The sequence below is a fragment of the Oncorhynchus keta genome, chromosome 20, assembly GCF_023373465.1.
Source record: "Oncorhynchus keta strain PuntledgeMale-10-30-2019 chromosome 20, Oket_V2, whole genome shotgun sequence".
NCBI lineage: Eukaryota > Metazoa > Chordata > Actinopteri > Salmoniformes > Salmonidae > Oncorhynchus > Oncorhynchus keta.
Genome location: NC_068440.1, coordinates 41132461 through 41159566, shown reverse-complemented (window position 1 = coordinate 41159566; position 27106 = coordinate 41132461). Strand labels below are relative to the sequence as shown.

At 42.8% G+C, this 27106-nt stretch overlaps 1 protein-coding gene across 1 annotated transcript in view; it reads right to left on the bottom strand.

Annotated features, from left to right (window-relative positions):
* fam49al (family with sequence similarity 49 member A, like) overlaps positions 1-27106 on the bottom strand; it is a 145559-nt gene that overhangs the window by 19765 nt on the left and 98688 nt on the right. The window contains 2 exon segments of the mRNA XM_052472886.1: positions 3487-3608; positions 18831-18909. Coding sequence (XP_052328846.1) covers positions 3487-3608; positions 18831-18900 — 192 coding nt within the window. The 5' untranslated portion in view covers positions 18901-18909.

The following is a 27106-nucleotide window of genomic DNA, read 5'->3' as shown; positions in this document are numbered from 1 at the left end:
AGAGGAAGAGGGAGAGAATAAGAAGGTGAGGAAGATGACGACAGAGGAAGAGGGAAAGAAGAAGAAGGTGAGGAAGATGAGGAAGAGGGAGAGAAGAAGAAGAAGGTGAGGAAGATTACGACAGAGGAAGAGGGAGAGAATAAGAAGGTGAGGAAGATTACGACAAAGGAAGAGAAAAAGGGAGAGGAGAGGAAGAGAAGAAGAAGAAGAAGGTGAGGAAGATGAGGAAGAGGGAGAGAAGAAGAAGGTGAGGAAGATGAGGAAGAGGGAGAGAAGAAGAAGAAGGTGAGGAAGATTACGACAGAGGAAGAGGGAGAGAAGAAGAAGAAGGTGAGGAAGATGAGGAAGAGGGAGAGAAGAAGAAGAAGGTGAGGAAGATTACGACAGAGGAAGAGGGAGAGAATAAGAAGGTGAGGAAGATTACGACAGAGGGAGAGAGAGAATAAGAAGGTGAGGAAGATTACGACAGAGGAAGAGGGAGAGAATAAGAAGGTGAGGAAGATTACGACAAAGGAAGAGAAAAAAGAAGAGGAAGAGAAGAAGAAGAAGAAGGTGAGGAAGATGAGGAAGAGGGAGAGAAGAAGAAGAAGGTGAGGAAGATTACGACAGAGGAAGAGAAAAAGGGAGAGGAGAGGAAGAGAAGAAGAAGAAGAAGGTGAGGAAGATTACGACAGAGGAAGAGAAAAAGGGAGAGGAGAGGAAGAGAAGAAGAAGAAGGTGAGGAAGAGGGAGAGAAGAAGAAGAAGGTGAGGAAGATGAGGAAGAGGGAGAGAAGAAGAAGAAGGTGAGGAAGATTACGACAGAGGAAGAGGGAGAGAAGAAGAAGGTGAGGAAGATTACGACAGAGGAAGAGGGAGAGAAGAAGAAGGTGAGGAAGATGACGACAGAGGAAGAGGGAGAGAAGAAGAAGGTGAGGAAGATGACGACAGAGGAAGAGGGAGAGAAGAAGAAGAAGGTGAGGAAGATGACGACAAAGGAAGAGAAGAAGGAGAGGAGAGGAAGCTCCCGAAGTAGAGCTCTGGTCTCTGGAAACTTAGAAAACACAATCCACAATTTCGGGAAATATAGAATGTTCATCTGGAATGGAAACCAGTATTTCTAACATTAAAAGGATTTCCTTCCTTAAGTCATCACTGATCTGACAGGACTGGATTAGTGAGAGCCATATTATTGATTACTTCAAGGTCTATGCTGTCCATAAAAAAATATATATCTTTGAATGGAACGTAAACTACAACAGGAAGCTAGTACTATACTATACTACATACTCAGTACTATTACGCTATAGAGCGATCAAAGCTGAACCGCCATGCTATTCTCTTCTCAGTGGTCGTTGATACAGGAGTGGGAATTGAAGCCACTGGTTCCCTGTCTGGTGTTGATAATAGCAATGGTCGTGATTGTTGTGTGTTCTGTGTTTTGATGCCTGGCTGACCACCTAGGCTGCTTTGAAGTCTGTGATGTGAGAGAGATCACAGTTGTGTGTGTGTGTGTGTGTGTGTGTGTGTGTGTGTGTGTGTGTGTGTGTGTGTGTGTGTGTGTGTGTGTGTGTGTGTGTGTGTGTGTGTGTGTGTGTGTGTGTGTGTGTGTGTGTGTGTGTGTGTGTGAATGTAAATGTAATGTAATGTGTGTGTGTGTGTGTGTGTGTGTGTGTGTGTTACACAGCTGAGCAAACCTTTGAACTTGACTCAACACCACCCATCCACCACACGTTAAAGACCAACGTTTGATCAGTCGAACTGTTTGATGAACCGTTAGTGTAACGTTTGTGGCCGTGTGGCTTGTGTGTGTGTGTGTGTCTCCTAATTAAGAGACGCACACAGCTGGTGAACGATAACATATATATATAAATATAATAACATGAAAAACGGGAGAAGGAATATATTCAGGTAAATGATTATTTGTGAATAGTAATTTGTGTGTATCAGAATAGCAGGCTACCTATTGCAATTTGGTTTCATTTGTTACAGCACTTAACGGCATTAACAAATATTCATATTCTGTTTAGTCGTCGTTGTTGTCCCCCTCCCTACACACACACACACACACCACCACACACACACACACACACACACACACACACACACACACACACACACACACCACCCCCTCACCTCTCGTATCTCCTTCCCCCCCACACACACCCCTCCCACCACACACACACCCCTCCCCTCACCACCTCTCGTATCTCCTGTCCTCCCCCTCCCTCCACCACACACCCCTCCCCTCACCTCTCGTATCTCCTGTCCTCCCCCCCCCCTGCACACACACACCCCTCCCCTCACCTCTCGTATCTCCTGTCCCCCCCCCCCACAAACCCCTCCCCTCACCTCTCATCTCCTGCCCCCCCCCCCCCCCTCCCCACACACACCCCTCCACACACACCCCTCCTTTCACCTCTCCTCCTGACACCCCCCCCCACACCCCTCCCCCACACACACCCCTCCCCCCACCCCTCCCCCCACACACACAAACCCCTCCCCTCACCTCTCGTATCTCCTGTCCCCCCCCCCCACACACACCCTCCCCCACACCCCTCCCCCCCCACACACACACACCCCTCCCCTCACCTCTCGTATCTCCTGCCCCCCCCCCCACACACCCCTCCCCCCACACACACACCCTCCCCCCCCACACACACACCCCTCCCCTCACCACCTCTCGTATCTCCTGTCCTCCCCCCTCCCCCACACACACACACCCCTCCCCTCACCTCTCGTATCTCCTGTCCCGCCCCCCTCCCCTCCCCCCACACCCCTCCCCCTCACCTCTCCTATCTCCTGTCCCGCCCCCCCTCCCCTCCCCCACACCCCTCCCCTCACCTCTCGTATCTCCTGTCCCGCCCCCTCCCCCCTCCCCCTACACCCCTCCCCTCACCTCTCGTATCTCCTGTCCCGCCCCCCTCCCCCTCCCCCCACACCCCTCCCCCTCACCTCTCGTATCTCCTGTCCCGCCCCCCTCCCCCCCTCCCCCCACACCCCTCCCCTCACCTCTCGTATCTCCTGTCCCGCCCCCTGGGGTTCTCCCCCACACCCCTGGGGGATTGGGGTTCACACACACACCCCTCCCCCCCACACACACCCCTCCCCCACACACACCCCTCCCCTCACCTCTCGTATCTCCTTTTCCTCTGTCCCCCCCCACACACCCCTCCCCTCACCTCTCGGGGGGATTCCCCCCCCCCACACACCCTCCCCTCACCTCTCGATCTCCTGCCCCCCCCACCCCCTCCCCTCACCTCCGGGTTCCTGCCCCCCCACACCCCTCCCCACACACACCCTCCCCTCACCTCTCGTATCTCCCTGCCCCCGGTCCCCCACACCCCTCCCCTCCCCTCTTAGGTTATAGGACTCCCCCCCCCACAGGACCCTCCCCCCACACACCCCTCCCCTCACCTCTCGTATCTCCTGCCCCCCCACACACCCCTCCCTCACCTCTCGTATCTCCTGCCCCAGTCACCCCTCCCCACAGGTCCCCTCCCCTCACCTCTCGTATCTCCTGTCCCGCCCCGTTGTATGACTGTAGTTCAGCCAGGATGCCGTGGGCCTCCTCCAGGACAGCACTGACCTGGTTCCATACCGCCGTCTCTGCCTCCGTAGGCTGAGCATCTGGAGGAGGGAGAGGAGCATGATGGGACATGGAGTTTTATGGAGGTTGGGGTTGAGAGTAGAGAGGAGCATTATGGGAAGTTTAATTTTGGAGAGGAGAGTATGTGTGGGGGAATTGGGGTTGAGGTTTATAGGACAGGTGTGTGTGGGGGGATTGGGGTCTCGGTTTATAGGACAGGGTGTGTGTGGGGGGTTGGGGTTCGGTTTATAGGTTGGGGTGTGTGTGGGGGGATTGGGGTTCGGTTTATAGGACAGGGTGTGTGTGTGGGGGGATTGGGGTTCGGTTTATAGGACAGGGTGTGTGTGTGGGGGGATTGGGGTTCGGTTTATAGGACAGGGTGTGTGTGGGGGGATTGGGGTCTCGGTTTATAGGACAGGGTGTGTGTGTGGGGGGGATTGGGGTCTCGGTTTATAGGACAGGGTGTGTGTGTGGGGGTGTTGGGGTTCGGTTTATAGGACAGGGTGTGTGGGTGGGGGGATTGGGGTTCGGTTTATAGGTTGGGGTGTGTGTGGGGGGATTGGGGTTCTCTTTATAGGACAGGGTGTGTGTGGGGGGATTGGGGTTCGGTTTATAGGATGGGTTGGGGGTGAAAGGGAGTAAGGGGAAGGGTGTTTAGTGACCGAGGGAGGATGAGGATTGAAAGAGAATTAGGACGAAGATCTTTGCAATATAAATATATATCTGTACAGTCACTACACACCGCAGAGGTCCAGGTCTTGACATGAGTTATGTGTCTGTACAGTCATTGACAATGAGATATGTGTCTGTACAGTACCTCCACTACTACAGTGGATACACTGTCCTATCCCAGAGGGGGGTTAACATCTGCTAACCATGTGTATGTGACCAATAACATTTTAGGTTGATTTGATAATTGTTCACGCTTTTGTGTCACTTCTCCCGTGAAGAGTTGTGTGGTATCTCTTTATGTAGTGTTGTGTGGTCTCTCTTTATGTAGTGTTGTGTGGTCTCTCTTTATGTAGTGTTGTGTGGTCTCTCTTTATGTAGTGTTGTGTGGTCTCTCTTTATGTAGTGTTGTGTGGTCTCTCTTTATGTAGTGTTGTGTGGTCTCTCTTTATGTAGTGTTGTGTGGTCTCTCTTTATGTAGTGTTGTGTGGTCTCTCTTTATGTAGTGTTGTGTGGTCTCTCTTTATGTAGTGTTGTGTGGTCTCTTTATGTAGTGTTGTGTGGTCTCTCTTTATGTAGTGTTGTGTGGTCTCTTTATGTAGTGTTGTGTGGTCTCTTTATGTAGTGTTGTGTGGTCTCTCTTTATGTAGTGTTGTGTGGTCTCTTTATGTAGTGTTGTGTGGTCTCTTTATGTAGTGTTGTGTGGTCTCTCTTTATGTAGTGTTGTGTGGTCTCTCTTTATGTAGTGTTGTGTGGTCTCTTTATGTAGTGTTGTGTGGTCTCTCTTTACGTAGTGTTGTGTGGTCTCTCTTTACGTAGTGTTGTGTGGTCTCTCTTTATGTAGTGTTGTGTGGTCTCTCTTTACGTAGTGTTGTGTGGTCTCTCTTTACGTAGTGTTGTGTGGTCTCTCTTTATGTAGTGTTGTGTGGTCTCTCTTTATGTAGTGTTGTGTGGTCTCTCTTTACGTAGTGTTGTGTGGTCTCTTTATGTAGTGTTGTGTGGTCTCTCTTTATGTAGTGTTGTGTGGTCTCTCTTTATGTAGTGTTGTGTGGTCTCTTTATGTAGTGTTGTGTGGTCTCTCTTTACGTAGTGTTGTGTGGTCTCTCTTTATGTAGTGTTGTGTGGTCTCTCTTTATGTAGTGTTGTGTGGTCTCTCTTTATGTAGTGTTGTGTGGTCTCTCTTTATGTAGTGTTGTGTGGTCTCTCTTTATGTAGTGTTGTGTGGTCTCTCTTTATGTAGTGTTGTGTGGTCTCTCTTTATGTAGTGTTGTGTAGTCTCTCTTTATGTAGTGTTGTGTAGTCTCTCTTTATGTAGTGTTGTGTGGTCTCTCTTTATGTAGTGTTGTGTGGTCTCTCTTTACGTAGTGTTGTGTGGTCTCTCTTTATGTAGTGTTGTGTGGTCTCTCTTTACGTAGTGTTGTGTGGTCTCTCTTTACGTAGTGTTGTGTGGTCTCTCTTTACGTAGTGTTGTGTGGTCTCTCTTTATGTAGTGTTGTGTGGTCTCTCTTTACGTAGTGTTGTGTGGTCTCTCTTTACGTAGTGTTGTGTGGTCTCTCTTTACGTAGTGTTGTGTGGTCTCTCTTTATGTAGTGTTGTGGTGTCTCTCTTTACGTAGTGTTGTGTAGTCTCTCTTTATGTAGAGTTGTGTGGTCTCTCTTTACGTAGTGTTGTGGTGTCTCTCTTTACGTAGTGTTGTGTAGTCTCTCTTTATGTAGTGTTGTGTGGTCTCTCTTTACGTAGTGTTGTGTGGTCTCTTTATGTAGTGTTGTGTGGTCTCTCTTTACGTAGTGTTGTGTAGTCTCTCTTTATGTAGTGTTGTGTGGTCTCTCTTTATGTAGTGTTGTGTAGTCTCTCTTTATGTAGTGTTGTGTGGTCTCTCTGTATGTAGTGTTGTGTGGTCTCTCTTTACGTAGTGTTGTGTGGTCTCTCTTTACGTAGTGTTGTGTAGTCTCTCTTTATGTAGAGTTGTGTGGTCTCTCTTTACGTAGTGTTGTGTGGTCTCTCTTTACGTAGTGTTGTGTAGTCTCTCTTTATGTAGTGTTGTGTGGTCTCTCTTTACGTAGTGTTGTGTGGTCTCTCTTTATGTAGTGTTGTGTGGTCTCTCTGTATGTAGTGTTTTGTGGTCTCTCTTTATGTAGTGTTGTGTGGTCTCTCTTTATGTAGTGTTGTGTGGTCTCTCTTTATGTAGTGTTGTGTGGTCTCTCTTTATGTAGTGTTGTGTGGTCTCTCTTTATGTAGTGTTGTGTGGTCTCTCTTTATGTAGTGTTGTGTGGTCTCTCTTTATGTAGTGTTGTGTGGTCTCTCTTTATGTAGTGTTGTGTGGTCTCTCTTTATGTAGTGTTGTGTGGTCTCTCTTTACGTAGTGTTGTGTGGTCTCTCTTTATGTAGTGTTGTGTGGTCTCTCTTTATGTAGTGTTGTGTGGTCTCTCTGTATGTAGTGTTTTGTGGTCTCTCTTTATGTAGTGTTGTGTGGTCTCTCTTTATGTAGTGTTGTGTGGTCTCTCTTTATGTAGTGTTGTGTGGTCTCTCTTTATGTAGTGTTGTGTGGTCTCTCTTTATGTAGTGTTGTGTGGTCTCTCTTTATGTAGTGTTGTGTGGTCTCTCTTTACGTAGTGTTGTGTTGTCTCTCTTTACGTAGTGTTGTGTAGTCTCTCTTTATGTAGTGTTGTGTGGTCTCTCTTTACGTAGTGTTGTGTGGTCTCTCTTTACGTAGTGTTGTGTGGTCTCTCTTTATGTAGTGTTGTGTGGTCTCTCTTTATGTAGTGTTGTGTGGTCTCTCTTTACGTAGTGTTGTGTGGTCTCTCTTTATGTAGTGTTGTGTGGTCTCTCTTTACGTAGTGTTGTGTGGTCTCTCTTTATGTAGTGTTGTGTGGTCTCTCTTTATGTAGTGTTGTGTGGTCTCTCTTTATGTAGTGTTGTGTGGTCTCTCTTTATGTAGTGTTGTGTGGTCTCTCTGTATGTAGTGTTTTGTGGTCTCTCTTTATGTAGTGTTGTGTGGTCTCTCTTTATGTAGAGTTGTGTGGTCTCTCTTTATGTAGTGTTGTGTGGTCTCTCTTTACGTAGTGTTGTGTTGTCTCTCTTTACGTAGTGTTGTGTGGTCTCTCTTTATGTAGTGTTTTGTGGTCTCTCTTTACGTAGTGTTGTGTGGTCTCTCTTTATGTAGTGTTGTGTGGTCTCTCTTTACGTAGTGTTGTGTGGTCTCTCTTTACGTAGTGTTGTGTGGTCTCTCTTTACGTAGTGTTGTGTGGTCTCTCTTTATGTAGTGTTGTGTGGTCTCTCTTTACGTAGTGTTGTGTGGTCTCTCTTTACGTAGTGTTGTGTGGTCTCTCTTTATGTAGTGTTGTGTGGTCTCTCTTTATGTAGTGTTGTGTTGTCTCTCTTTACGTAGTGTTGTGTTGTCTCTCTTTACGTAGTGTTGTGTGGTCTCTCTTTATGTAGTGTTGTGTGGTCTCTCTTTATGCAGTGTTGTGTTGTCTCTCTTTACATAGTGTTGTGTTGTCTCTCTTTATGTAGTGTTGTGTGGTCTCTCTTTATGTAGTGTTGTGTGGTCTCTCTTTATGTAGAGTTGTGTGGTCTCTCTTTACGTAGTGTTGTGTGGTCTCTCTTTACGTAGTGTTGTGTGGTCTCTCTTTACGTAGTGTTGTGTGGTCTCTCTTTATGTAGTGTTGTGTGGTCTCTCTTTATGCAGTGTTGTGTTGTCTCTCTTTACATAGTGTTGTGTTGTCTCTCTTTATGTAGTGTTGTGTTGTCTCTCTTTACATAGTGTTGTGTTGTCTCTCTTTATGTAGTGTTGTGTGGTCTCTCTTTATGCAGTGTTGTGTTGTCTCTCTTTACATAGTGTTGTGTGGTCTCTCTTTACGTAGTGTTGTGTGGTCTCTCTTTATGTAGTGTTGTGTGGTCTCTCTTTATGTAGAGTTGTGTGGTCTCTCTTTACGTAGTGTTGTGTGGTCTCTCTTTATGTATTGTTGTGTGGTCTCTCTTTACGTAGTGTTGTGTGGTCTCTCTTTATGTATTGTTGTGTGGTCTCTCTTTACGTAGTGTTGTGTGGTCTCTCTTTACGTAGTGTTGTGTGGTCTCTCTTTACGTATTGTTGTGTGGTCTCTCTTTACGTAGTGATATCGTATCACCCCTGACTGTTGTTGTCGCTGTAGGTCTCTCTCTTTATGTAGTGCTGTGTGGTCTCTCTTTATGTAGTGTTGTGTGGTCTCTCTTTACGTAGTGTTGTGTGGTCTCTCTTTACGTAGTGTGTGTGGTCTCTCTTTACGTAGTGTTGTGTGGTCTCTCTTTACGTAGTGTTGTGTGGTCTCTCTTTACATAGTGTTGTGTGGTCTCTATTTACGTAGTGTTGTGTGGTCTCTCTTTACGTAGTGTTGTGTGGTCTCTCTTTATGTAGTGTTGTGTGGTCTCTCTTTATGTAGTGTTGTGTGGTCTCTCTTTACGTAGTGTTGTGTTGTCTCTCTTTATGTAGTGTTGTGTGGTATCTCTTTATGTAGTGTTGTGTGGTCTCTCTTTACGTAGTGTTGTGTGGTCTCTCTTTATGTAGAGTTGTGTGGTCTCTCTTTACGTAGTGTTGTGTGGTCTCTCTTTATGTAGTGTTGTGTGGTCTCTCTTTATGTAGTGTTGTGTGGTCTCTCTTTACGTAGTGTTGTGTTGTCTCTCTTTATGTAGTGTTGTGTGGTCTCTCTTTACGTAGTGTTGTGTGGTCTCTCTTTATGTAGTGTTGTGTGGTCTCTCTTTACGTAGTGTTGTGTTGTCTCTCTTTATGTAGTGTTGTGTGGTCTCTCTTTACGTAGTGTTGTGTTGTCTCTCTTTACGTAGTGTTGTGTGGTCTCTCTTTATGTAGAGTTGTGTTGTCTCTCTTTACGTAGTGTTGTGTGGTCTCTTTATGTAGAGTTGTGTGGTCTCTCTTTATGTAGAGTTGTGTGGTCTCTCTTTACGTAGTGTTGTGTGGTCTCTCTTACGTAGTGTTGTGTGGTCTCTTTATGTAGAGTTGTGTGGTCTCTCTTTATGTAGAGTTGTGTGGTCTCTCTTTATGTAGTGTTGTGTTGTCTCTCTTTATGTAGTGTTGTGTTGTCTCTCTCTACGTAGTGTTGTGTGGTCTCTCTTTACGTAGTGTTGTGTGGTCTCTCTTTATGTAGTGTTGTGTGGTCTCTCTTTACGTAGTGTTGTGTGGTCTCTCTTTATGTAGTGTTGTGTTGTCTCTCTTTACGTAGTGTTGTGTGGTCTCTCTTTACGTAGTGTTGTGTGGTCTCTCTTTATGTAGAGTTGTGTGGTCTCTCTTTATGTAGTGTTGTGTGGTCTCTCTTTACATAGTGTTGTGTGGTCTCTCTTTGTGTAGTGTTGTGTGGTCTCTCTTTATGTAGTGTTGTGTTGTCTCTCTTTACGTAGTGTTGTGTTGTCTCTCTTTACGTAGTGTTGTGTGGTCTCTCTCTTTTACGTAGTGTTGTGTGGTCTCTCTTTATGTAGTGTTGTGGTGTCTCTCTTTATGTAGTGTTGTGTGGTCTCTCTTTATGTAGTGTTGTGTGTGGTCTCTCTTTACGTAGTGTTGTGTTGTCTCTCTTTAAGTAGTGTTTGTGTTGTCTCTTTACGTAGTGTTGTGTTGTCTCTCTTTACGTAGTGTTGTGTGGTCTCTCTTTTTATGTAGTAGTGTTGTTGGTCTCTCTGTACGTAGTGTTGTGTGGTCTCTCTTTACGTAGTGTTGTGTTGTCTCTCTTTACGTAGTGTTGTGTGGTCTCTGTTACGTAGTGTATGTGTGGTCTCTCTTTATGTAGAGTTGTGTGGTCTCTCTTTATGTAGTGTTGTGTGGTCTCTCTTTACATAGTGTTGTGTGGTCTCTCTTGTGTAGTGTTGTGTGGTCTCTCTTTATGTAGTGTTGTGTTGTCTCTCTTTACGTAGTGTTGTGTTGTCTCTCTTTACGTAGTGTTGTGTGGTCTCTCTTTACGTAGTGTTGTGTGGTCTCTCTTTATGTAGTGTTGTGTTGTGTCTCTCTTTATGTAGTGTTGTGTGGTCTCTCTTTATGTAGTGTTGTGTGGTCTCTCTTTATGTAGTGTTGTGTGTCTCTCTTTACGTAGTGTTGTGTGGTCTCTCTTTATGTAGTGTTGGTGGTCTCTCTTTATGTAGTGTTGTGTGGTCTCTCTTTACGTAGTGTTGTGGTGTCTCTCTTTACGTAGTGTTGTGTGGTCTCTCTTTACGTAGTGTTGTGTGGTCTCTCTTTACGTAGTGTTGTGTGGTCTCTCTTTATGTAGTGTTGTGTGGTCTCTCTTTACGTAGTGTTGTGTAGTCTCTCTTTACGTAGTGTTGTGTGGTCTCTCTTTATGTAGTGTTGTGTGGTCTCTCTTTATGTAGTGTTGTGTGGTCTCTCTTTATGTAGTGTTGTGTGGTCTCTCTTTATGTAGTGTTGTGTGGTCTCTCTTTACGTAGTGTTGTGTGGTCTCTCTTTATGTAGTGTTGTGTGGTCTCTCTTTATGTAGTGTTGTGTGGTCTCTCTTTACGTAGTGTTGTGTGGTCTCTCTTTATGTAGTGTTGTGTGGTCTCTCTTTACGTAGTGTTGTGTGGTCTCTCTTTATGTAGTGTTGTGTGGTCTCTCTTTATGTAGTGTTGTGTGGTCTCTCTTTACGTAGTGTTGTGTGGTCTCTCTTTATGTAGTGTTGTGTGGTCTCTCTTTATGTAGTGTTGTGTGGTCTCTCTTTATGTAGTGTTGTGTGGTCTCTCTTTATGTAGTGTTGTGTGGTCTCTCTTTATGTAGTGTTGTGTGGTCTCTCTTTACGTAGTGTTGTGTGGTCTCTCTTTACATAGTGTTGTGTGGTCTCTCTTTACGTAGTGTTGTGTGGTCTCTCTTTACGTAGTGTTGTGTGGTCTCTCTTTATGTAGTGTTGTGTGGTCTCTCTTTATGTAGTGTTGTGTTGTCTCTCTTTATGTAGTGTTGTGTGGTCTCTCTTTACGTAGTGTTGTGTGGTCTCTCTTTACGTAGTGTTGTGTGGTCTCTCTTTATGTAGTGTTGTGTTGTCTCTCTTTATGTAGTGTTGTGTGGTCTCTCTTTACGTAGTGTTGTGTGGTCTCTCTTTACGTGGTGTTGTGTGGTCTCTCTTTACGTAGTGTTGTGTGGTCTCTCTTTACGTAGTGTTATGTGGTCTCTCTTTACGTAGTGTTGTGTTGTCTCTCTTTGTTCTCTCTGTGTTTTGCCCTATATTTTTATTTGATTCCTGCAGGAGGCCTTCTGCCTCTTGGTAGGTTATCATTGTAAATAAGGATTTCTTCATAACTGACTTGCCTAGTTAAATAAAGGTAAAATAAAATGTAATACAATTATGCATTGATAAGGCTTAAATGGCCTACTTTTTTAATACACTTTTTGCATGTTCTTTATGGGGTCGGGGGGGCCTTATATCTATAATTATATAAATTATACAATTGTATATCTTAAGCTTCTTGAAGCAACGTAGCCTAGTGGTTAGAGCGTTGGACTAGTAACCGGAAGGTTGCGAGTTCAAACCCCCGAGCTGACAAGGTACAAATCTGTCGTTCTGCCCCTGCCCCTGAACAGGCAGTTAACCCACTGTTCCCAGGCCGTCATTGAAAATAAGAATATGTTCTTAACTGACTTGCCTGGTTAAATAAAGGTAAAAAAAAAAATGTGGATGAGAAAGACCCTGAAATCCTTGATTTTGACTTTCCAATTCCTGTACGAATGGTGTTTAAAGGATGTATAGTCCTAGACGTGTGTTGTCGCTGACTCTCACGAAGCAGTCAGGGCTCTGGGGTTGGCCAGGCCCGATTAAACGATTCCCCAGATTAAACAGAACAGGAAAGGTCTGACCAATCAATTTGCTGCATGCATGCCGGCCAGCAGCTGGTCTGCACTGGAAACCGGGCTGCACTGTGGTCAGAGGAAGGGGGGGAGAGAGAGAGAGATGGATGGAAGGGACGAGATATAAGAAGAGAGAGGGGGAGGGGGAGAGAAAGAGAGAGATGGAAGGAAGGGATGAGATATAAGAAGAGAGAGAGGGGGAGGGGGAGAGAAAGAGAGAGATGGATGGATGGGACGAGATATAGGAAAGAGAGAGATGGATGGGACGAGATATAAGAAGAGTGAGGGAGGGGGAGAGAAAGAGAGGGATGGATGGATGGGACGAGATATAGGAAAGAGAGATGGATGGATGGATGGATGGGACGAGATATAGGAAAGAGAGATGGATGGATGGGATGAGAGAGAGAGATGGATGGATGGGACGAGATATAGGAAAGAGAGAGGATGGATGGATGGGACGAGATATAGGAAAGAGAGATGGATGGATGGATGAGATATAGGAGAGAGAGAGATGGATGGATGGGATGAGATATAGGAAAGAGAGATGGATGGATGGGATGAGATATAGGAGAGAGAGATGGATGGATGGATGGATGGATGGATGGGATGAGATATAGGAAAGAGAGATGGATGGATGGGATGAGATATAGGAAAGAGAGAGATTGATGGATGGGGATGAGATATAGGAGAGAGAGAGATGGATGGGACGAGATATAGGAAAGAGAGAGAGAGGACAGGAACAGGAACAGGAAGAAAAATCCAAGTAGAGACAACAAAGAAAAATCCATATGGTGGAGAAAGAGAGGTGGAAAGAGGGGCTGTGGGAGAGAGAGAGAGAGAGACATAGAGACAGAGACAGAGAGAGTGTGTGTGTGGGCACAGAGAGGGTGAGAGCTGTAGGGAATAGTGTTGCTTAATTCACAATACAGCATTTTTTTTTTTCCCTGCGTCAGCCCGATGTGTTCCTATAGCATTGTCTCCCTCAACGCTTCTACGTCACAGAGATCCACATTTAGAAATGGCCTTTCATATCCAGAGGAGGATTGTGGGTAGTGTATGTGAACTGCCAAATGGAGTTCACATACATCTTCTTCTTTTTTTGTCTCTCATCCAAAGGTCGTAGCCAGATCAGCTGAACAGCCAAAACTAAAGTACACACACGTTGTCTCTCAATCACTGTACTGTAGGCTTTTTTTTTTCTGTTGCTAATTTAAAAAAAAAAAAAAATTGTAATTAAAAAGATATTTGTTCATACTGGTGGGAATCGAACCTATGACCCTTGGAGTTGCAAGTGCCATGCTCTACCAAATGTGTGTGTGTGTGTGTGTGTGTGTGTGCGCGTGTCAGTGACTAAACGGGACAGGCAGGGGATAATTTATTCTGACGGCAAGACACACACACACACACACACACACACACACACACACACACACACACACACACACACACACACACACACACACACACACACACACACACACACACACACACACACACACACACACACACACACACGCCCCTAACGTGCACCTCCCCACAGCTCCAGCCACTTGAAGGTAGCGAAAGGTAGATAAAATAGCGCTGTGACGAATCCAAAAAGTATGAAAACCAACAGTCCAATAGAACCCTGCCAACTATTACGCATTCTCGCGTTTTGGACTCTGATAAAACACTCGACAGTGTCTGTTTGTTCGTGTTCAGCGGAAGTTGTGGCCATTTTGTTGTGTAATTTGCAGGGATTCAGAGACACCTGTGCTCTCTGCTCCATGATTCCACTCCTGCGTTACCGTAGAGATGGAACGCCTCACACTCTCCTCACATACACAAAGGAGCTGTTCATAACGTCTGTTTAATTATCCCAGGTTACACTTCCCTGTTGTTGACCCGTATCCCTGGTCTATGTTGTTAGGTTTGTAATGGAGTTGACCTATATCCCTAGTATGTGTTGATAGGTTTGTAATGGAATTGACTCATATCCCTGGTCTATGTTGTTTGGTTTGTAATGGAGTTGACCTATATCCCTGGTCTATGTTGATTGGTTTGTAATGGAGTTGACCTGTATCCCTGGTCTATATTGTTTGGTTTGTAATGGAGTTGACCTATATCCCTGGTCTGTGTTGATTGGTTTGTAATGGAGTTGACCTATATCCCTGGTCTATGTTGATTGGTTTGTAATGGAGTTTACCTATATCCCTGGTCTATGTTGTTTGGTTTGTAATGGAGTTGACCCATATCCCTGGTCTCTGTTGTTTGGTTTGTAATGGATTTGACTCATATCCCTGGTCTATGTTGTTTGGTTTGTAATGGAGTTGACTCCTATCCCTGGTCTATGTTGTTTGGTTGGTAATGGAGTTGACCTATATCCCTAGTCTGTGTTGATTGGTTTGTAATGGAGTTGACCTATATCCCCAGTCTATGTTGATTGGTTTGTAATGGAGTTGACCTATATCCCTGGTCTATCTTGTTTGGTTTGTAATGGAGTTGACCTATATCCCTGGTATATGTTGTTTGGTTTGTAATGGATTTGACCTATATCCGTGGTCTATGTTGATTGGTTTCTAATGGAGTTGACCTATATCCCTGGTCTATGTTGATTGGTTTGTAATGGAGTTGACCTATATCCCTGGTATATGTTGTTTGGTTTGTAATGGATTTGACCTATATCCCTGGTCTATGTTGTTAGGTTTGTAATGGAGTTGACCTATATCCCTAGTATGTGTTGAATGGTTTGTAATGGAGTTGACCCATATCCCTGGTCTATGTTGTTTGGTTTGTAATGGAGTTGACTTATATTCCTGGTCTGTGTTGATTGGTTTGTAATGGAGTTGACCTATATCCCTGGTCTGTGATGATTGGTTTGTAATGGAATTGACCTATATCCCTGTTCTATGTTGATTGGTTTGTAATGGAGTTGACCTATATCCCTAGTCTATGTTGTTTGGTTTCTAATGGAGTTGACCTATATCCCTGGTCTATGTTGATTGGTTTGTAATGGAGTTGACCTATATCCCTGGTCTGTGTTGACTGGTTTGTAATGGAGTTGACCTATATCCCTGGTCTGTGTTGATTGGTTTGTAATGGAGTTGACCTATATCCCCGGTCTATGTTGATTGGTTTATAATGGAGTTGACCTATATCCCTGGTCTATGTTGTTTGGTTTGTAATGGAGCTGACCCGTATCCCTGGTCTATGTTTGGCTTGTAATGGAGTTGACCTATATCCCTGGTCTATGTTGTTTGGTTTGTAATGGAGTTGACCTATATCCCTGGTCTGTGTTGATTGGTTTGTAATGGAGTTGACCTATATCCCCGGTCTATGTTGTTTGGTTTGTAATGGAGTTGACTCATATCCCTGGTCTATGTTGTTTGGTTTGTAATGGAGTTGACTCCTATCCCTGGTCTATGTTGTTTGGTTGGTAATGGAGTTGACCTATATCCCTAGTATGTGTTGATTGGTTTGTAATGGAGTTGACCCGTATCCCTGGTCTATGTTTGGCTTGTAATGGAGTTGACCTATATCCCTGGTCTATGTTGTTTGGTTTGTAATGGACTTGACCTATATCCCTGGTCTATGTTGTTTGGTTTGTAATGGAGTTGACCTATATCCCTGGTCTGTGTTGATTGGTTTGTAATGGAGTTGACCTATATCCCTAGTATGTGTTGATTGGTTTGTAATGGAGTTGACCCGTATCCCTGGTCTATGTTTGGCTTGTAATGGAGTTGACCTATATCCCTGGTCTATGTTGTTTGGTTTGTAATGGACTTGACCTATATCCCTGGTCTATGTTGTTTGGTTTGTAATGGAGTTGACCTATATCCCTGGTCTGTGTTGATTGGTTTGTAATGGAGTTGACCTATATCCCTGGTCTGTGTTGATTGGTTTGTAATGGAGTTGACCTATATCCCCGGTCTATGTTGATTGGTTTATAATGGAGTTGAGCTATATCCCTGGTCTACGTTGTTTGGTTTGTAATGGAGCTGACCCGTATCCCTGGTCTATGTTTGGCTTGTAATGGAGTTGACCTATATCCCTGGTCTATGTTGTTTGGTTTGTAATGGAGTTGACCTATATCCCTGGTCTGTGTTGATTGGTTTGTAATGGAGTTGACCTATATCCCCGGTCTATGTTGTTTGGTTTGTAATGGAGTTGACTCATATCCCTGGTCTATGTTGTTTGGTTTGTAATGGAGTTGACTCCTATCCCTGGTCTATGTTGTTTGGTTGGTAATGGAGTTGACCTATATCCCTGGTCTGTGTTGATTGGTTTGTAATGGAGTTGACCTATATCCCTGGTCTATGTTGATTGGTTTGTAATGGAGTTGACCTGTCCCTGGTCTATGTTGATTGGTTTGTAATGGAGTTGACCTGTATCCCCGGTCTATGTTGATTGTTTTGTAATGGAGTGGACCTATATCCCTGGTCTATGTTGATTGGTTTGTAATGGAGTTGACCCTGTTTAGATGAGTTATTGCGGCGATGCTTTGTTTTATTCTAGATGAAGGTGAATTATTACAGTTATAGGTTATGGAGTAGGTCTTTAGCTTTGGTCTGTGTTATTGTTAACTCAAGCTTTCATCTGTGTGACAGAGGTGACTTCTGCCTCTCACCGGAGCAGGAGAGTACAGTGCTGTAGAGAGGGGGTTTACTCTGCTTTAGGACAAACATCCCTTTCTCTCTAGCAGTGGGCTCTCCCTCTCCCATAGGATTTATAACAGAATCGACCAGTGGAAGGAAACATTTCTGTTTATAAACAGGGGGAACTTTGGAGAAGGCAGGAAGGAAGGAAGGAAGGAAGTTAAATGTTAGAGGTCAGTGTGGAATGAGGGAAGGCGAGGATGGAGGCGGTTATCTTGTAAACGACCCTCGCTTGCCCCCATACACACACAAACAGGCAAATGAACGCCACAGGAGGCTGCCGGGAGGAGTCATAGTTGGACGGACTCATTGTGATGGCTGGAATAGAATTCATGGAACGGTATCAGACTCATGGAAACCACACGTTTAACTCAGTTCCATTTCATTCCATTCCAGGCATGACGATGAGACCTTCCTCCTATAGCTCCTCCTTCCAGCATCCTCTGGCACACACACTCACGCACACACCAGATTAAACACATGCACACACTCTCACACGCTCATCCGACAGAGGTAAGAAGAGAGGGGTGGCTAGATAGAGATGGTCTTAGGCTGCAAGACATCTTTATCTCATAGCAAGAAGATAGATATAGATGGTCTGAGGCTCCAAGACATCTTTATCTCATAGCAAGAAGATAGATATAGATGGTCTGAGGCTGCAAGACATCTTTATCTCATAGCAACAAGAGAAAAGCAAGGGCCTGATTCCAATCTTAAAATCTGGATACAATTTGAATTAGTAGTAGCCATATTCTGGCTTCTTGCTTACACTAGTCTTCACAAAACTAGTCTTCACATAACTAGTCTTCACATTACTCGTCTTCTCATAACTAGTCTTCTCATGACTAGTCTTCTCATTGCTAGTCTTCACATTACTAGTCTTCTCATGACTAGTCTTCTCATGACTGGTCTTCTCATTACTAGTCTTCTCATGACTAGTCTTCACATTACTCGTCTTCTCATAACTAGTCTTCTCATGACTAGTCTTCTCATTGCTAGTCTTCACATTACTAGTCTTCTCATGACTAGTCTTCTCATTATTCGTCTTCTCATATAACACCAGATGAGTTATTACATATGAAGACCAGCCTCAGAGGAGTTGGGTTAAATGTGGAAGACACATTTCAGTTGAATATATTCAGTTGGACAACTGACTAGGTATCCCCCCCCGCTTTCCCCTTTCTCTTGAGCTGAAACCATGGAGTGTAAGGTGACGACTGAGTAGAGAAACATGGAGGAGGAGGAGGAGGAGGAGGAGGAGGAGGAGGAAGACAACAGATAGATAACAAACAACACATGGACAGAATGAAGGAAGAACAAAAAAAGTAAGACGAAAGAAAATAGAAACACAGAGAAGAAAATAAATTAAAAAGAGGATGGTCTCACGTTCAAAGTCAAGGAAAACTATTGGGCCATGCTCTAGTTCGGAGCAAGCCAGCACTTTCAGGTGGTTACCCATGAGTCTCCTAGAACAGAGAGAGGGGAGAAGAGGAGTGTGTGTGGATGATGAGGGGGAGGTGTGAGGGACGTTTGTGTGGTGTGGTCGGGTGTGATGGTGGCATACTCCACCCAGGTATGTTGTGGTTGTGGGTGGTGTTTGCATGGCAACGTGGACAGACAGATCACTCTCTCCCATCTCACTCTCTGTTTCTTCTAGCTCTCTGCTGTCCAGCTTCTCAGTACTGAAGGGCTGCTAGGTACGTCTGTCCAGCTTCTCAGTACTGAAGGGCTGCTGGGTACCTCTGTCCAGCTTCTCAGTACTGAAGGGCTGCTGGGTACCTCTGTCCAGCTTCTCAGTACTGGAGGGCTGCTGGGTACATCTGAACTATCATATAGTCTGAACTATCTCCACTATCCTCTGTTTATTGTGATGTCAACTTAAATTAAAGATGAACTAAACTACAAAGGGATCATGGACATGGGGCTTACGAGGACTGATTGGTTCAGTTCAGTAGGTCCAAGAATGAGTGAGGGTAGAGAGTCTCTGAACATGACAAACACCACACACAACGCAACGACACTCCAACACACCATGAGAACATCAACCCACGTCTAAAACCCCATCCTTCACCTCTGACCTCCGCCCTGCATCACACACCGATACAGACGTCAAACACACACACATATGCACGCACATAACAGCGCTCACTTACTTTCAAAGTCCAGGAAAAAATGTGGACAGTTTTCTAAATCCTTGCCAAGGACCTTAATGAGGTTCCCCATGGCTGCAACCTGGACAGGAGAGAGATAGACAAACAGTAGAACTAACCTTAACCTGGCGAGAGAGAAACTAACAGTAGAACTAACCCCAACCTGGAGACACATAGACTAACAGTAGAACTAACCCCAACCTGGAGAGAGACTAACAGTAGAACTAACCCCAACCTGGAGACACATAGACTAACAGTAGAACTAACCCCAACCTGGAGAGAGAGAGACTAACAGTAGAACTAACCCCAACCTGGAGAGAGAGAGACTAACAGTAGAACTAACCCCAACCTCTTGGAGAGAGAGAGAGACTAACAGTACAGAGAAATGCTTTTCTATGTTATATTGTTGTAGCAACCGTGTTATTTTAACCTTACTCTCATCTCATCACCTTTCCTGACCTATTGTCTCTCCTAATTGTTCATCTGGCTTCATAAACTGTGTGGTTCGAGCCCTGAATGCTGATTGGTTAAAAAAGCCATGGTATATCAGACTTTATACCATGTTTATGACAAAACATTTTATATTTACAACTCTAATTACATTGGTAACCAGTTTATAATAGCAATAAGGCACCTCGGAGGTTTGTGGTCCATGGCCAGTATCCCACGGCTAAGGGCTGTGTCCAGGCACTCTGCGTTGTGTGGTGTACATGAACAGGCCATAGTTGTGGTATATTAGCCTTTACCCAACATCCCTCATGCCTTATTGACGGATTAAACACAGTTAAAATGAAACTCTCTATTGATTAATCAATCATCATTGAATCGATCAATCAATCAGTTCATTGTCCATATAAATGCTACAGAACGTGCAGATGTTGGGTCAGTTTTCAGAGGCACACACGAAATGTAGCTAACCGCTCTCAGATCAATGTCTGTTGATAGCAGGTCTAACAGTATATCTACTGTCTGTTGATAGCAGGTCTAACAGTATATCTACTGTTGATAGCAGGTCTAACAGTATATCTACTGTCTGTTGATAGCAGGTCTAACAGTTGATCTACTGTCTGTTGATAGCAGGTCTAACAGTATATCTACTGTTGATAGCAGGTCTAACAGTATATCAACTGTTGCTAGCAGGTTTAACAGTATATCTACTGTCTGTTGATAGCAGGTCTAACAGTATATCTACTGTTGATAGCAGGTCTAACAGTATATCTACTGTCAACCTGATAGCAGGTCTAACAGTTTATCTACTGTCTGTTGATAGCAGGTCTAACAGTATATCTACTGTTGATAGCAGGTCTAACAGTATATCTACTGTCTGTTGATAGCAGGTCTAACAGTTTATCTACTGTTGCTAGCAGGTTTAACAGTATATCTACTGTTGATAGCAGGTCTAACAGTTTATCTACTGTCTGTTGATAGCAGGTCTAACAGTATATCTACTGTTGATAGCAGGTCTAACAGTTTATCTACTGTCTGTTGATAGCAGGTCTAACAGTTTATCTACTGTCTGTTGATAGCAGGTCTAACAGTTTATCTACTGTCTGTTGATAGCAGGTCTAACAGTATATCTACTGTCTGTTGATAGCAGAGTCTAACAGTTTATCTACTGTTGCTAACTAACAGTATATCTACTGTTGATAGCAGGTCTAACAGTATATCTACTGTTGATAGCAGTCTAACAGTTTATCTACTGTCAGTTGATAGCAGGTCTAACAGTATATCTACTGTCTGTTGATAGCAGGTCTAACAGTATATCTACTGTCTGTTGATAGCAGGTCTAACAGTTTATCTACCTGTTGCTAGCAGGTTTAACAGTATATCTACCTGTTGAGAGAGGTCTAACAGTATATCTACTGTTGATAGCAGGTCTAACAGTATATCTACTGTCTGTTGATAGCAGGTCTAACAGTATATCTACTGTTGATAGCAGGTCTAACAGTTTATCTACTGTCTGTTGATCAGGTCTAACAGTATATCTACTGTCTGTTGATAGCAGGTCTAACAGTATATCTACTGTTGATAGCAGGTCTAACAGTATATCTACTGTCTGTTGACAGGTCTAACAGTATATCTACTGTTGATAGCAGGTCTAACAGTTTATCTACCTGTCTGTTGATAGAGGTCTAGTATATCTACTGTTGATAGCAGGTCTAACAGTATATCTACTGTCTGTTGATAGCAGGTCTAACAGTATATCTACTGTCTGTTGATAGCAGGTCTAACAGTATATCTACTGCAGGTCTAACAGTTTATCTACTGTCTGTTGATAGCAGGTCTAACAGTATATCTACTGTTGATAGCAGGTCTAACAGTTTATCTACTGTCTGTTGATAGCAGGTCTAACAGTATATCTACTGTCTGTTGAAGCAGGTCTAACAGTTTATCTACTGTTGCTAGCAAGGTTTAACAGTATATCTACTGTTGATAGCAGGTTTAACAGTATATCTACTGTTGATAGCAGGTCTAACAGTTTATCTACTGTCAGTTGATAGCAGGTCTAACAGTTTATCTACTGTTGCTAGCAGGTTTAACAGTATATCTACTGTTGATAGCAGGTCTAACAGTATATCTACTGTTGATAGCAGGTCTAACAGTTTATCTACTGTCAGTTGATAGCAGGTCTAACAGTATATCTACTGTCTGTTGATAGCAGGTCTAACAGTTTATCTACTGTTGCTACAGGTTAACAGTCTAACAGTATATCTACTGTTGATAGCAGGTCTAACAGTATATCTACTGTTGATAGCAGGTCTAACAGTATATCTACTGTCTGTTGATAGCAGGTCTAACAGTATATCTACTGTTGATAGCAGGTCTAACAGTATATCTACTGTTGATAGCAGGTCTAACAGTTTATACTGTCTGTTGATAGCAGGTCTAACAGTTTATCTACTGTCTGTTGATAGCAGGTCTAACAGTATATCTACTGTCTGTTGATAGCAGGTCTAACAGTATATCTACTGTCTGTTGATAGCAGGTATAACAGTTAATCACTGTTTATCTAACAGTATATCTACTGTTGATAGCAGGTCTAACAGTTTATCTACTGTCTGTTGATAGCAGGTCTAACAGTATATCTACTGTCTGTTGATAGCAGGTCTAACAGTATATCTACTGTCTGTTGATAGCAGGTCTAACAGTTTATCTACTGTTGCTAGCAGGTTTAACAGTATATCTACTGTTGTTGATAGCAGGTCTAACAGTATATCTACTGTTGATAGCAGGTCTAACAGTATATCTACTGTCTGATAGCAGGTCTAACAGTTTATCTACTGTTGATAGCAGGTCTAACAGTATATCTACTGTTGATAGCAGGTCTAACAGTATATCTACTGTTGATAGCAGGTCTAACAGTATATCTACTGTTGATAGCAGGTCTAACAGTTTATCTACTGTTGATAGCAGGTCTAACAGTATATCTACTGTCTGTTGATAGCAGGTCTAACAGTATATCTACTGTCTGTTGATAGCAGGTCTAACAGTATATCTACTATCTGTTGATAGCAGGTCTATCTGCTGTCTGTTGATATCTAACAGTATATCTCTGTCTGTTGATAGCAGGTCTAACAGTATATCTACTGTCTGTTGATAGCAGGTCTAACAGTATATCTACTGTCTGTTGATAGCAGGTCTAACAGTTTATCTACTGTCTGTTGATAGCAGGTCTAACAGTATATCTACTGTCTGTTGATAGCAGGTCTAACAGTATATCTACTGTCTGTTGATAGCAGGTCTAACAGTATATCTACTGTCTGTTGATAGCAGGTCTAACAGTATATCTACTGTCTGTTGATAGCAGGTCTAACAGTTTATCTACTGTCTGTTGATAGCAGGTCTAACAGTATATCTACTGTCTGTTGATAGCAGGTCTAACAGTATATCTACTGTCTGTTGATAGCAGGTCTAACAGTATATCTACTGTTGATAGCAGGTCTAACAGTTTATCTACTGTCTGTTGATAGCAGGTCTAACAGTTTATCTACTGTTGATAGCAGGTCTAACAGTTTATCTACTGTTGATAGCAGGTTTAACAGTATATCTACTGTTGATAGCAGGTCTAACAGTTTATCTACTGTTGATAGCAGGTCTAACAGTATATCTACTGTTGATAGCAGGTCTAACAGTTTATCTACTGTTGATAGCAGGTTTAACAGTATATCTACTGTTGATAGCAGGTCTAACAGTTTATCTACTGTCTGTTGATAGCAGGTCTAACAGTATATCTACTGTCTGTTGATAGCAGGTCTAACAGTTTATCTACTGTTGCTAGCAGGTTTAACAGTATATCTACTGTTGATAGCAGGTCTAACAGTATATCTACTGTTGCTAGCAGGTTTAACAGTATATCTACTGTTGATAGCAGGTCTAACAGTATATCTACTGTTGATAGCAGGTCTAACAGTATATCTACTGTCTGTTGATAGCAGGTCTAACAGTTTATCTACTGTCTGTTGATAGCAGGTCTAACAGTATATCTACTGTTGATAGCAGGTCTAACAGTATATCTACTGTCTGTTGATAGCAGGTCTAACAGTATATCTACTGTTGATAGCAGGTCTAACAGTTTATCTACTGTCTGTTGATAGCAGGTCTAACAGTATATCTACTGTCTGTTGATAGCAGGTCTAACAGTATATCTACTGTCTGTTGATAGCAGGTCTAACAGTTTATCTACTGTTGCTAGCAGGTTTAACAGTATATCTACTGTTGATAGCAGGTCTAACAGTTTATCTACTGTCAGTTGATAGCAGGTCTAACAGTATATCTACTGTCTGTTGATAGCAGGTCTAACAGTTTATCTACTGTCTGTTGATAGCAGGTCTAACAGTTTATCTACTGTTGCTAGCAGGTTTAACAGTATATCTACTGTTGATAGCAGGTCTAACAGTATATCTACTGTTGATAGCAGGTCTAACAGTATATCTACTGTTGATAGCAGGTCTAACAGTATATCTACTGTTGATAGCAGGTCTAACAGTATATCTACTGTTGATAGCAGGTCTAACAGTATATCTACTGTTGATAGCAGGTCTAACAGTATATCTACTGTTGATAGCAGGTCTAACAGTATATCTACTGTTGATTGCAGGTCTAACAGTATATCTACTGTCTGTTGATAGCAGGTCTGACAGTATATCTACTGTCTGTTGATAGCAGGTCTAACAGTATATCTACTGTCTGTTGATAGCAGGTCTAACAGTATATCTACTGTCTGTTGATAGCAGGTCTGACAGTATATCTACTGTCTGTTGATAGCAGGTCTAACAGTATATCTACTGTCTGTTGATAGCAGGTCTAACAGTATATCTACTGTCTGTTGATAGCAGGTCTAACAGTATATCTACTGTCTGTTGATAGCAGGTCTAACAGTATATCTACTGTCTGTTGATAGCAGGTCTAACAGTATATCTACTGTCTGTTGATAGCAGGTCTAACAGTATATCTACTGTCTGTTGATAGCAGGTCTAACAGTATATCTACTGTCTGTTGATAGCAGGTCTAACAGTTTATCTACTGTCTGTTGATAGCAGGTCTAACAGTATATCTACTGTTGATAGCAGGTCTAACAGTATATCTACTGTCTGTTGATAGCAGGTCTAACAGTATATCTACTGTCTGTTGATAGCAGGTCTAACAGTTTATCTACTGTCTGTTGATAGCAGGTCTAACAGTTTATCTACTGTTGATAGCAGGTCTAACAGTTTATCTACTGTTGCTAGCAGGTTTAACAGTATATCTACTGTTGATAGCAGGTCTAACAGTATATCTACTGTTGATAGCAGGTCTAACAGTTTATCTACTGTTGATAGCAGGTCTAACAGTTTATCTACTGTTGATAGCAGGTTTAACAGTATATCTACTGTTGATAGCAGGTCTAACAGTTTATCTACTGTTGATAGCAGGTTTAACAGTATATCTACTGTTGATAGCAGGTCTAACAGTTTATCTACTGTCTGTTGATAGCAGGTCTAACAGTATATCTACTGTTGATAGCAGGTCTAACAGTATATCTACTGTTGATAGCAGGTCTAACAGTATATCTACTGTTGATAGCAGGTCTAACAGTATATCTACTGTCTGTTGATAGCAGGTCTAACAGTTTATCTACTGTCTGTTGATAGCAGGTCTAACAGTATATCTACTGTCTGTTGATAGCAGGTCTAACAGTTTATCTACTGTCTGTTGATAGCAGGTCTAACAGTATATCTACTGTTGATAGCAGGTCTAACAGTATATCTACTGTTGATAGCAGGTCTAACAGTATATCTACTGTCTGTTGATAGCAGGTCTAACAGTTTATCTACTGTCTGTTGATAGCAGGTCTAACAGTATATCTACTGTCTGTTGATAGCAGGTCTAACAGTATATCTACTGTTGATAGCAGGTCTAACAGTATATCTACTGTTGATAGCAGGTCTAACAGTTTATCTACTGTTGATAGCAGGTCTAACAGTATATCTGTATCTACCCTGGTGTAAACGTTCTAGAGACGTCATCATAGCATTACAATCATTTAGACAACACTCTTTGTTTGTCTGTCTGTCTGTCTGTCTGTCTGTCTGTCTGTCTGTCTGTCTGTCTGTCTGTCTGTCTGTCTGTCTGTCTGTCGCTCGCTCGCTCGCTCGCTCGCTCTCTCCTTATCTATAAAAGATGCTGTGCATGAATTCATAATTCCTGCGTTGCCAAGGTGATCCGAAAGACAAAGCCAGCGTCCCAAATGGCACCACATTCCCTTCAAACCAAGGTTTAAACTGAGAGTCTGAATTAGACAAACCAAGGTTTAAACTGAGAGTCTGAATTAGACAAACCAAGGTTTAAACTGAGAGTCTGAATTAGACAAACCAAGGTTTAAACTGAGAGTCTGAATTAGACAAACCAAGGTTTAAACTGAGAGTCCGAGTTAGACAAAACCAAGGTTTAAACTGAGTCTGAATTAGACAAACCAAGGTTTAAACTGAGAGTCTGAGTTAGACAAACCAAGGTTTAAACTGAGAGTCTGAATTAGACAAACCAAGGTTTAAACTGAGAGTCTGAATTAGACAAACCAAGGTTTAAACTGAGAGTCTGAATTAGACAAACCAAGGTTTAAACTGAGAGTCTGAGTTAGACAAACCAAGGTTTAAACTGAGAGTCTGAATTAGACAAACCAAGGTTTAAACTGAGAGTCTGAATTAGACAAACCAAGGTTTAAACTGAGAGTCTGAATTAGACAAACCAAGGTTTAAACTGAGAGTCTGAGTTAGACAAACCAAGGTTTAAACTGAGAGTCTGAGTTAGACAAACCAAGGTTTAAACTGAGAGTCTGAATTAGACAAACCAAGGTTTAAACTGAGAGTCTGAATTAGACAAACCAAGGTTTAAACTGAGAGACTGAATTAGACAAACCAAGGTTTTAACTGAGAGTGAGTTAGACAAACCAAGGTTTAAACTGAGAGTCTGAATTAGACAAACCAAGGTTTAAACTGAGAGTCTGAATTAGACAAACCAAGGTTTAAACTGAGAGTCTGAGTTAGACAAACCAAGGTTTAAACTGAGAGTCTGAGTTAGACAAACCAAGGTTTAAACTGAGAGTCTGAATTAGACAAACCAAGGTTTTAACTGAGAGTCTGAATTAGACAAACCAAGGTTTTAACTGAGAGTCTGAATTAGACAAACCAAGGTTTAAACTGAGAGTCTGAGTTAGACAAACCAAGGTTTAAACTGAGAGTCTGAGTTAGACAAACCAAGGTTTAAACTGAGAGTCTGAGTTAGACAAACCAAGGTTTAAACTGAGAGTCTGAATTAGACAAACCAAGGTTTAAACTGAGAGTCTGCATTAGACAAACCAAGGTTTTAACTGAGAGTCTGAATTAGACAAACCAAGGTTTTAACTGAGAGTCTGAATTAGACAAACCAAGGTTTAAACTGAGAGTCTGAATTAGACAAACCAAGGTTTTAACTGAGAGTCTGAATTAGACAAACCAAGGTTTTAACTGAGCTGACATCAGTAGAATGTTTGACATTAAATCATACCACACATACTGTTAATGTGCAGAACACCTATGGTATACAAAACATTATGAACACCTGCTCTTTACACTGAGTGGACAAAACATTATGAACACCTGCTCTTTCCACTGAGTGGACAAAACATTATGAACACCTGCTCTTTACACTGAGTGGACAAAACATTATGAACACCTGCTCTTTACACTGAGTGGACAAAACATTATGAACACCTGCTCTTTACACTGAGTATACAAAACATTATGAACACCTGCTCTTTACAC